Here is a 12,544-nt window from a genome sequence, read left to right on the forward strand (position 1 = left end):
AACTGGTTTTGAGCAGGTTTCCCGTTCTGCAGTGGGGAAAGCGGTGAAGGAGTAATAGTATTTGCAGACAGTTTGGGGGAAAATTGGAAAAGAATTAAAAGAAGAGAGTATGAGGAAATTCTCCTGATATAAGAGAGGCTTACTGTATAACTGTATAAACTATGATTATTTCAATTTATAGGCGTAATGGAACCATAAGTGCCCTTCTCAACAGACCACTGTCTAGGGGAACATCGATTATAGATTAGAGCAGATTACAGTTTGTGCTCCAGAACTCCACTATGGTTTGTAGGTCCAAACCGAGCCTCTATAAGTGAGTCATATTGCAGCGGTGAAGGAAAGTTGTAAAGGAAGATTGCATTGTTGCCAAGGAGAGGTTTGGTCACAATTTGCTCTATTTTCTACACCTAATAACCAATAGACGTGGATACGACACAGGTACATATGGCAAAAGTTGACTTTTTTTTTCTGGGCCCAGTGAGTATTCTTCCCATCTCATACATCCCAGTCCAGCCTGTTGCCGGGGAGGCATTTTACTGACGGCTTACTCCAGCTTTCCTAGGACAGAGACAAAGGATCAAACAGAAGAGAGCAGATCTTCAAGGAGGTAGAGAGAGGCAGACAAACAGAAGGAGAGAGAGAGAGAGAGAGAGAGAAAGGGGGCTTGAGAGAAAGAGAGAGATGAAGAATTAGGCTGAGGTAGGTGTGTGTGTGTGTGTGTGTGTGTGTGTGTGTGGGAGGAGGGGGTCTCCTTGATGGACAGCCCAGCAGGCATCTAAGACCAAAGCGGATAAAGCAAAGGCAGTGTGACGGACAGTGGGTGCTCTCTAAGAGGTCCTCATTAAGGCAGCCCGCCTCCCCCCCCCCCTCAACCGATTCGTTTCTCGCTGCATTCCTGTGAGCGTCCGTCCGCCACGCCATTCAAGGTGTGGATGAGACGTGTGACCTCTCCCCTCTTCCCCCCCTCCCTCCATCCCTCCCTCCCTGATTGAAGTCGGGCTGCTGAACCGGTCAGCCAAGCGGCGGCGTCCTGCAGCATACCTCAGCGGCTTGACGGACAGGCCCGGGGCTTTTGTCCCGTTGGAGGATTTGAAGGAGTTAGGGGGGAGGGTGCAGCTTATAGACACCTCCTCTTCCACCCGAACCCTAAACCCGCCGCTGATGTCAGGAGAAGACCTCTGTCTCTGAAATATGCATCAGTCCATGTGTATGCGCTTCAGCAAAGTGGCTTTGTGCATTTGTTTGGTTTGGTCAGAAAGCAGACAAGAGTGATTAGGTTTCAGATTCTGATTTTTAAGCATAAATATCTAATGAAATGAGAATTACACACCATAGAATATCCAATTACCTGACAGTATATTATGGCATTATGGCTGATTTCATATTACAGACAAATAGACAAACATTGGGCCACGGACCCCTACTTGATAAGATTTTGTCCCAGGTACTCCAGTATGGGAAGATTTTTGTTGTTTTCGATAGTCATTCATGTACATTTTCTAGAAAATGGGATAATGTCCAGTGAATTCATAATGAAATGTAACTCGCTTCAGAATTCCTGAGTGTCCCTGGACTCCACTTTGAGAACAACTGCATTATGCGACTTTCAAAACACAGATGTGGATTTAAAGTTGTGGTAGTTCTGCTCCCAGCATCTCACAATGTACAGTACATGTGCACAGTGCAGCAGCATGTCTACAGCAGTCTCTAGTAGCGACTGTAAAATTAAAGCCCTCTTAGTGTAGGATATGGAGCATAAACCTCTAATTGACTGGAACCAAGAACTTGTTCCACTTTGACGCACTTTGCTGCGTGCATCTGTGTGTGTGTGTGTGTGTGTGTGTGTGTGTGTGTGTGTGTGTGTATGGTTTATGACTCCTGGAACAGCGTTTAGTCTCCCACCACTACTTACATGTTAAATCTATCTGAATGAGAAGTACAGGCAGCATCCATAGTGTTGTGTAGAGCTACAGAGGAAGACAGTGCCATGAGGATTTCCTGTTGTCAAGCTGGAGAAAGCATCACTCAACACGGGGCTGAGTATCTATCTACCCCCATGTTCACCTCCCACCACGGCCGAGGGGAGCCGGGAGAGCCTCCCCGCTGATTTGTGTGTGTGTGTGTGTGTGTGTGTGTGTGTGTGTGTGTGTAGGGGACCTGCTGGTGCTGATGAGTGATTTAGCATCACCACAGCTAAGGACAAATTGGGTTTCCTCCTCTGCACTAATATGTGTGTGAGAGTGTGTGTGTGTGTGTGTGTGTGTGTGTGTGCAAGTATGCATATGTGTATTATGCGCCAACAACAAATCCAAAACCCCATCCTTTGGAATGGGGTTCATTTCTATAATTCCTATTGAATAAATAAGGAGAATAAAAAGAGAATCTTTGAAAAAATATAAGCACGTTCTATAAATAGATTATCAGTGGATTTTGGCCTTTTTTTTTTTGTGGGTGCATTTGTGACAGGCAATGCAGAGGCAACAGGTTTCTCACTAGGAAATAGGTTTAACATGTAAGTAGTGGTGGGAGATCACCCCACTCAGTTCCCTCATAAACCATTCATATGCACACAGTCACATGTACACATGCACACACAAACACACACACTCTCACGTAGTTATATATTAAGTTACATATTATTAATTACCTTATTAAAACTCTAATCAGAGATATAATTCATTGGAGAACCCAAATTCAGTAACATAATCCGATTACTTTCAATGACTTTTGAGTTATTTTGCATGAATGTGCAGTTGAATTAATCATTTATGCCAGGTTGAAAAACTTAACTGACTAGTTGATACGTGGCCAAAACAGCAGCAGCAGCAGCACATTTAATTACAGACAGAACAACAATAAACACTTTCCACAATAGGTAATAGATTATTTCCGAAAAAGTGAGCGGAAGAGAAGGAGACAGCAAAAGAAAATGACAGAAAATGAGACGGAAGATATAAAGAAATAGAAACGGCTCAGTCCTAAAACAGTCAGCTTATTCAAAGCATTGACAATTTCCAGTAGTAAGTCCTCCATTATCCTAACAACTGTTTTAAAGAGTTTCTTACTAAGAGGCTATTCCACGCAGAGGGGCCAGATCATGATTTTTTTTTTTCAGCCTGTCTCTAACCAGGCTTTAGGCACAGTCAGCAGAAATGACTCTTGGGACTTCAGACAATACGGCCTTCACACCTCAGTGGAATTTAAATTCATAAATAGTAGGGAAACTTGACTTTCATGGCCGTATAAATAAAGGTATACTAGTGATTAGGCCTACACATGGAATACAATGTGCAATGAATCAACCATGATATACAGTAATTAGCATACTCTAGCTTCAACCTCAACTTTTTTCTGTTTAAAAAGTATATGTAGTCTGTTTTTTTTTCCAGCAACCATTTTTTCCCCCCACAATTTTTGTTAATATTTTTTGTAATCAGGTTACTGTAATGCCGTTTCGTATAATCTGCCCCCCCCCCCCCTGTAACTGCTACATCATCCTCTGGGCACAAGCTAATCCACTTTCTCCTCGCCTTGCTGCCACCAGGGGGGCTTTGTGCCGGCGACGTACATGAGACCCATAAAAAAGCTGCTTGACATCCATAGTTTGCAGGAGCATGTGCAAAACGCATAACAGACCAAAGCAATAATCCCTAATCTTACAGTATCTCCCACACACACACACACACACAAGCACACCGACGCCGATCCCAAACTCATACACAACGTAGACCAACAACATAACTTAAAGAGAGTCATGGTTTAGGACTGTTTTGAAAAGAGCAGCAGGGGAGCCGGGCTCCATGCTGCGTCGGGAAACGATACTACAAGCTTCTGTGGCCGATATACAGACACACTCATAAAGACTCAGAGGCAGGGGGGTGGGAGGAGGTGTGTGTGTGTGTGTGTGTGTGTGTGTTGGGAGGAAGGAGGGCAATATCTCTCCTGAGCAAAATCCCAAGGATAACCACTCAAGGCATTTCGGTGTTTACAGTGTATCTGTTGTCCAAACGCAAACAGAGCGAACAGCACCTTCCGCTGGTGGCAGCTGGTAGGGACAAACTGATGGAGGGCAGAGTTCACCGTCAGGTCAAACACCTGATCAACCAACTGTAGCATTTAAGTGCCAGTTAAGATCCAGTGACACATTGATTACCCTGGGAGCATACAGTTGCTGTTTAAACGGATGAAGAGAGGATATATACTAATTCTTAGCTGAAAACTCCTCAGTGTTAATAAGTCTGAATCCCCAAGGCTGTGATCCAGCATGCATGGTAGAAAACCTGCATTGGACATTGGATGTGCCATTAGCATCGCCATCGTCTTCAGCTCCATTAGAAGTAACGTGTTGGAGGTGAAACCAGTGATCCCAAAAGACCGCGGTTCATTTCAAAAGATGTCCCATAAGTGCATAACGTACAGCAGAGCTATAACGGCACTTAATACCGATATGGTCCGTATAATACATATTGATACTGCGGGGTTATGGATCCGTGAGAGGCAACCCTCTCTTTCCTCCTTTTCTTCACTCTTTCTTTCCCTCCCTCCCTCTCTCTGCGGACCATACCAGTTCATCCATCATGTGATATCACTGAGTGTCTTTCCAACTCACGTCTCCAATAGCCCTACCCTGCCTCCTAATCACATTACAAATCACCCAGCTCTGTCAGTAGTAATGGACATAATGCTCGTGGAGCTGTATATCACAGCCTGGCCATAGACCAGCCTTTTCCACTGAGGATATAACACAGTATTTATACCATATGGGTGTCCGTTTACGGCCTTAAGGTACCATTTCTTCTGGGGCGGTTTATTGGGCCTTACAGTACATGGGTGCCCATTTACCACCGTAAAGGGTTTTTATGTGATCTGGTCAAGTTTTTCTCTCTTTGTACACCAACACCTGGTGTTTAGCATTCCAGGTAATTTGTCAGTGTGTTAGTATGGGGTTTGGTTACCTCTTGGCTCACATCGACTGCAATACAGTCCGTAGATACTGGTCATTGCTAGCGTGTTTACAAAGGTAGTGGTTTGCATGGGGAGGATGTTGGTTTATCAGCAGTTGAGACTGACGACAGTGATGCCCCGCGCTAGATCCGGATGTTCACCCAAGCGTTCTTATTGATGTCCCCTCCCAAGGTTTCTTCCGGGTTTTTTTTTTTCCCCTAACAAGGTTTTCATGGAAGTTTTTCCTTGTTCTCATTGAGGGTCTAAGGTTGGGGGGTGTTGTTTTGATTTATTGTTTTCATAATGTGGCCGTTGTGAAGCCCATGGGATGTGCTTTGGTGGCATGCATTGCCTATGAGGCAGTAGCAAAACTGACTTTGTATCAGCAGTTTTTGAGCAATTTGGGTGCATATCCAATTTGAATTTCGTGAATTTCCAGGCTAATGTTACAAAAGTGATACTGCAATTGTCCCGAAGACGGGTATCTTCACAGATGAAAAAAATAGATCTCTAGAGAATGTGTTAGATGGACTTTGGAGGTACAGGGAGCAATAAAGCAAGCCCATTTCAATTAAAAGTTTCTGCAAAGGCGATGAATGGGACTGAAAGGCTGCGCTTCCAAACCTCTGAAAGCGACTTAGCTAAGATTGTCTTTGTCCCATTTGTAGAAGTCAGCACAACAAAGGCAACGTTAGCGCTAAGAGGCTTTCGGGGGTACGGAGGCCAAGCCAGTCGTTCCACACAGAGCAGGCGTCAGAGCTGCAGGACGCTCGCAGATGATCCCTCCAGGCCGCAGCATGGCTCAACACTTACTGCAAGCCGCTCTGAAGGAGCCACACTGTGAACTAGCCTTTAGTCGCCAACTCCAGGCTTGTGCTTACTGGGGACACAGTCTGCTGCTGTTTGGATAATGGTCGCAGCAGGAAAAAGAGCCAGTGTGCCTGGGAGAAAGAGACTTTTCCAGCCACTGTGACAGAGTTCTTTGAATGTGGCGGTTGCTCTCCCAGTGAAAAGCTGATGCAGGAGATAACTGAGCTGTAAGGAAGTGTGTGCCGCTGTGTGGCCTAGGGTTATCTTCTGATCCAAACAGTTTACTATACTTGTAATAATGAATAATCAAAGTCACATATCTTAATGCAAGAGAATGACGTCTAGATACGATATCCTGTGAGCCAGTGAGTTCAATAGAATGGAAATTGTTTCCAAGGGAAAACCCTTGACTCAGACAGGCAGGAGTATTTTTGCCTGGACTGCCATGGTAACGGGGATGGAGAGACTGTCTGTGTTCGCGGAGATGAGCTGGTTAAAGGTTAGGACGGCATGAAGAGGTGGAACACACAATAAAGACTGGAGAGACTCTGTGCCTTTTAAATCAGGTCCGAGATGCAGACATCGGAAGGCTTTGAACGGGAAATTTCTCCAGGAAAAGTTAGGTGTAGCGAGAAAAAAATAGCACAACAACTGATAATAACGTCTCATCTCTTTTCCCCGCCCCCCCTCTGCAGCCGTCCAGGTGCACATTCTGAAGGCGGACAAGGCCGGCGAGTGGTGGAAGTTCACCGTCAACATCATCTCCGTCTACAAGCAGGGCGAAAGCCGCATCCGCCGCGGGGACCAGTTCCTGTGGGTCCGCGCCAAGGACGTGGCCTGCAAGTGTCCCAAGATCAAGCCGGGCAAGAAGTACCTGCTGCTGGGGAACGACGAGGACTCCCCCGGCCAGAGCGGCGTGGTGGCGGACAAAGGCAGCCTGGTAATCCAGTGGAGGGACACGTGGGCGCGCCGGCTCCGGAAGTTCCAGCAGCGCGAGAAGAAAGGCAAGTGCAAGAAGCCATAGGCGGGAAAAAGGACGGAGAGGCTGCCGGAGAGGGAGAGGAATCCAACAGAGGGGAGAGGCTGAGCGGGTGACAAAAAAAAAAATAAAAAGAAAGAGAGACAGACAGAAGACTATGGACAGAGAAGAGACTGTATATGTCGCTGCTTTTTCGTGTAGAAGCATGAAGAGAATTATTTAGGATGATTTTTTTTTTTTTCCCTAGTGAACTTTTGTTGAAGGAGGTCACCTTGCAGATTTGGTTTCATTGTTTATTTTACTTTTGAGATTCGTCTCTTTTTCGTGGATTTGCCGAGTTTGCACCTATTACCAGTATATAAAGTTATTTGTGTTCATTTTTCTTTATCTCAGTATGAATCCATTATATTTTATGTTTCCGATTTTATGGACATTTTCCGCTGGTGCAAAAATGACACAGAAAAAAAGCCACTTAATTACCACTGCAATTCTGCCTCCGCATGGTTTACTTGCTGTATACTTAGCTAAGAAACGAGCTCGTTTCATCAAAAGCCTTCACTGCTCTGATTAAGGTGGTAATGCGTCTCCTATTAAGTGAACATGCAGCATACAGGTAGTGTGCATTTCTCAATTTAGAAAAAAAAAGTGCCATAAAATATTATTGTTTCTAAGCCTCGGAGATGCAGAGTTCTTCTAGCTTCCAATGAGTTGCCTTTTGCTTGTCCCTGTTGTATGAAGGCAGGTATATCTGCATTAGAAACCTGCTTTGCTAAATTGTTGGCTTTTGACTAATTTAGAGCAAGCCAGTGACCGAAGAGAATTGTGTCAAGAGGACCAAGGATTAAGCACAGTATTGACTCGAAATTTTTCTCCCCCATTTGCCCCACTAGATCTCACTGATTGGGTTGATTTTCATTCCTGGTGGTTAAAACAGTATTGTACAGATCGTCCTGCATGTGAACGCTTCTCCAAACGAGGCTGTAATGTTCAATTCACTAACTGGTGCTGCTGAGAAGACTAATGTTTTCATCATTTCGCTGGATTTTCTTTAAGATGACAGACTGCATTTGACGTCTTTGATTTCACTGTCAGTACTTAACTGTGACTCTTTTTTTTTTTAATAATTTTGCAACTCTACCAAGGGTTAAATGAATTGACTCATAAGAGGACAGGAGGCCAGCCACAATCATTATTGTCATAATTCAATTGAATACCATTATAAATTATTTGATGATTTCCTGGTTCAAAACATTCACAAAAATACACAAGTTGTCCTTGGGTAGAGCTAATAGAAATAAAGAATAATGAATGTGTGTTCTTTCATGGATATGTAATATGTCAAATGTTTTTTGTTTTTTTTATCAATATTAGTTGTATACATTTTAATGACAATATCACGCTTGTTCTGCCGCAAACGACAAGAAACCAAAATGATTGGAGCTGTAAAAATGACTCAAGGTGGTTCATCATGCAAAGTGGATGCAGCAGTGGAATGGTGTGGGTGCAAGATCGTACTGTACGCTCTCAGAGAATATTAACAAAGAATTGCATATAAGTATGTTATGAAAACACTGGCACACATTTTCAAAGTGCGACAATGTAGATATTTGTGTGATTTATCTCTTAGGAAATCTGTCCCTTCATACCAATCTGTGCAAAATTGTACAAGGTGTCAAAATTTCCCCTTTAGGAACTGCTATCTTCTTTTGTATGAAAAAGAATAAGAAAGTAAGAAAAAAAATCCTTCAAATGTAAAATATCTTTGTAATTGACCTACGCCTTCCTCTAAGGTACTAAAACGTGGATGGTTGCCGACCACTAAATCTGTAAAGGTAGTATTTTTATGTGGGAAAAAAAATAGATAACTTCAATTTAATGAGTGTAGATTGTAGCAAGCGAAGAGAAAGGGCAGAGTGAAAAGAAAAGAATTCCCTTACCATCTGAGGCAACAGAAATGCATCCTCCTAGGGCAGAAAAATGAAACTTTCCTTAACGCAAAGCGTACCTCTAAAACGTTCTCAGCGATGTCTTAAGTTTCATTTCCGAATCCGCCTCAGTCTCCTCACACCGGCCTGTATTTATCTAGAGTCGGCCCGGGATCACCGAGCAGCTCCCCCAAACCTTCGACAGGTTGCTGCGTCTCAGATAAATACCTTTCCAGCCACGGTCCGTACACTCTTTTGTGAACACACTGCATTGACTGTACATTCACCAAAAGGACACTGTGTGACCAGTCAGCAGCTGCGGCCTCCTATTGAGCTGTCAGGTTAATTCTCTTCACGACGCTTCGCCCCGGCAGCGATGGAGGAATCGCCAGGAAACTATAGTTCAATCACCTGATTATACCCCGGCTGGATTCAAACCACATTTCACATTCATTTCTAACCATTTCAGCCTGCGAGGTATCTTAGTGTTAGAGACAGTTCAGGTTTTTAAAAGCCCACGGTGCGTCTGATTTATCACAAACCGGGGGTTGCTTCAGTTCATCCAGAAACGCTCGCAGCAGTGTTTTTGAGTCATTGGAAGCAGAAATCGTTGGCGTTTGTTAGCGATGCTGTTGGAAGTCAATGGGGCTAAAGGCGATGTCTCATAAAGATCACATGTAACACGTTCCAAACTGTTCCACATCACAAGTTACTGTGAATCATTTTACAGATATGTGGTTTTAATCCCGTTGACTTCCCGCTTCCCTTGATAACAAATGCCAATAATTTTTGATCCAAAATCTCAAAAACCCAAGATGCTGGTCCAAGCGCTTTGTGGATGGACTGGAATGACTCCTAGATCATGATAAACAGATAAAACAGCAGGCTTGTTAAACCCTGAGATATTCCTGCAAGATCACCTCTGCTCCAGTGTGAGATACTGGACAGGAACGACCTTGGTGCTGAAAGACTTCTATATATCTGTACTGACACTTGATTGTGAGTGATGACCCAATGGAACCAATTTTTCACTGTGCAGATCAATCAACTGAATCACGATGGCAGTCCAACATGATGCTATGCGCTGGTATTCTCCAGCCAAGACAAACTATATTGATGATGGCCACATATTTATACCTATATTTACATGTTACTGCCTTTCATTGTTAATCTTACAACATAGCAATACATGTAAATGTTTCTGTTTGGCACAGTATAATGTGTAATCACACGTCTCCTTCTCTGTCTCTGTAGCCCCATGGTGTAAATTTTAGATCCGTTTCCAGAGCAATGGTTTGACAAGCTTCCTGATGAAATGCTACACACACACACCTGTCAAAGCGTTGCTTTGTGTTCATACTATGAATTGTAAATGTTGTTTAGCTGTCACCGTTGCAAAGACTTTTTGCAATGTTGTTTTACGATGCGTACTAATATATTATGGTTATTATATATGAATATATTTAATGACACAAGACATTGTGGATTTTATTGTCTTTTTCAACTTTTATTTTTTACTTGTTTGTGGTTGTTTAGATGGTTGCCATTAAAGAAGGAAATAATAACTACTGAACACACCAACCTGGTAGAACTAAATTCAGATTTTCAGTTGAAATAAACTCTTGTTACGTTGAGAAATGTGTGTCATTTGTCTCTGTTGCCTGGAGTAATGAATCTGTGGTGTGTTCAGTGTCTGCTCTGGATCTCCGAATAGTGGGCGACACACACACACACACACACGTCCATCATCACTTTCATGTGTGAGTTAATGCTAAGGCATACAGCCAACATCAGACCACTGAACTTGCGCAACACATACTGATTGCCACTTCATCTTACAACGTTACCCGCACACTGGACAAAACAATATTATGCAGATTTCACAAGGCAGTGAAACGAGTGTGTTGAAACTTTGGCAAAGGACCCTCCCAGTAAGAGCTAAATATGTCGCAAAACATCACAATCCTCCAGAGCGAGTCCTGAGAATAAACACAGACAGACAGGAGTCCAGGGACTATTAACTGGAAATGTCATTTATTAGAAATTACAACATATCCATTAGGCTGAATTGATTTACAGGGAAGGAAAGCAGCCATGTTAGTAACACAGCCGCACTGTTTGTTTTGGCTGAGTGCTATTCTATAAACATTATAAAATCCCAAGACAAATGATAACATTACAGCAGCTACAGTAATGCGAGGGTAAATATATACGAGCGTGAGTATTGCAAAGCTAGCGGAATTACCGTACCGAGCCCGAGCCTCGGCCTACACCACAGACAGACTTATGAAAGGAAAACTCCTCCCACCTGCGGGACGTCCCACTGTTGGATCAACACTAGACCTGGGTGAGAATACATTTCAAATTGCTTACAAGTCTCCCACTAGTTAAACTGCTTCAGACATGCTTGATTTAACCAGCCAGACACTTGCAGAGCTACAGAAGTGGACATGTTACTTGTAAGATGACCTCAACTGAGCATGTCTCATTTAAAAAAAAAAAAACATATTTTAAACAAAGAAACCATCTCCTGTGGGGTCACCAGTGCCCTTTAGGCAACCAACACCTTACTAAAAAAAAAACCTAACTGTGCTGATGCTAGCTGCTTAAAGGACTCCAAGTCTTCATTCCCCTTTGCCTCGCTTAGGCACAGTGACACTTCCTTTGTTTTCATTGGAGCGCGAGGCTAAGAAAATGTAAAGAGAGAGGAGAGAGGGTGGGGAGAGAGAGTGTGTGTGTGTGTGTGTGTACTGTGGGTACAGGGGTTTTTAGTCCAGCGTTCTCCCCCAAAGGTTCTCTCTGGAATTTGAGCGGTCATCCAACGCAGCTCCATGATCGTCCCGCTGTCCTCATCAGCTACACAGGCCACACGGCAATCACTACGATGGCTATTAGCAGCAGCACGATGACCACCAGCATCCCTGAGGGAGAGGGAGGAGAGACAAACACACGTCAAGTTTGCACATTGGTGGCCCCAAATGGCAGGTTAATTGCTTAAAATGTAAGGACTTCAATACCCAGAGATCAAATGTATGGCGTCTCAGTTAGAGGGGATGGGACGCTCTTCTCTGCTGCAGCCCCACTTCATGATTTAGGCCGATAAGACGGGTGTATTTCTACGTTAAAATCTTCCCTAGTGCAGCTTCAAGACCAGAATGCTAATAGTAAGTGAAGGAGGGGGTGCAGTCTACTCAGCACTGTCATATAAAAGTCTGAACATACAACCTTTTTTTTTTACTTTGTTGTTACCCGTCATGATAAAAAACCTTTTGAAGTTGGAACATTTCCCCTTAACCTAAAACGCTCAAATCTCAGGCAGCAGGATTCAGACAGATTCGAACCGAAGGAAGGCAAGGCCGCAGACGCGCTCGGAAGAGGCAAGGAGCCGGCATGCCTCGCCGCTAATTTCCGAAGCCCTTGATCTGCGGCGAGACCCGAGCGCTCGTGCCCTCGCGGCGTATCTCCGCTCTTCTGCTGATGACTTAATGCGAGCTACATGCGTCCGACAGCCGCGAAAGCTTTATTGACGCAGATCGCACGCTGTGATAGGCATGTGTTTCTGATTCTGGCTGGAGAGGATAATGGTTGTTTTGCGCTGATACTATGGAAGCGGACGAAATGTGCAAAGGCTCGCTCGCACTTCATCAAAAGCCGCTTCCCCCCCCCCCCCCCCCACCCCCACCCCGGGGACCTGAAAATATTACAGGTTTTATTATCGTCGCCGCCCAAAAAAAGAATCTGTGGTAAAATCCGCTACAGATGGAATTTTCATCCTTAGTGAAGAGAAGTCTACTTACTGAGAATTTTTGCCATCTATGTTTAAAGCATTACTCTGCATCATGATGATAACACTTGAGAATTTAATCAAGGAGCGCTGGTTAAATTT

The 12,544-nt window shown here is 43.9% G+C and overlaps 2 protein-coding genes across 2 annotated transcripts in view; one reads left to right on the plus strand and one right to left on the minus strand.

The window, feature by feature from the left end:
* The window catches only part of ntn1a (netrin 1a), a 65,941-nt gene extending 56,810 nt beyond the window's left edge, over positions 1-9,131 (plus strand). Inside the window, exon 6 of the mRNA XM_071922550.2 lies at positions 6,450-9,131. Coding sequence (XP_071778651.1) covers positions 6,450-6,778 — 329 coding nt within the window. The 3' untranslated portion in view covers positions 6,779-9,131. The remainder of the gene's footprint in view (positions 1-6,449) is intronic.
* A 1,546-nt stretch (positions 9,132-10,677) lies between these two features.
* Positions 10,678-12,544, minus strand: part of stx8 (syntaxin 8) — a 43,915-nt gene continuing 42,048 nt past the window's right edge. Inside the window, exon 8 of the mRNA XM_071922560.2 lies at positions 10,678-11,579. Coding sequence (XP_071778661.1) covers positions 11,515-11,579 — 65 coding nt within the window. The 3' untranslated portion in view covers positions 10,678-11,514. The remainder of the gene's footprint in view (positions 11,580-12,544) is intronic.

This window comes from Centroberyx gerrardi, chromosome 3, assembly GCF_048128805.1.
Source record: "Centroberyx gerrardi isolate f3 chromosome 3, fCenGer3.hap1.cur.20231027, whole genome shotgun sequence".
NCBI lineage: Eukaryota > Metazoa > Chordata > Actinopteri > Beryciformes > Berycidae > Centroberyx > Centroberyx gerrardi.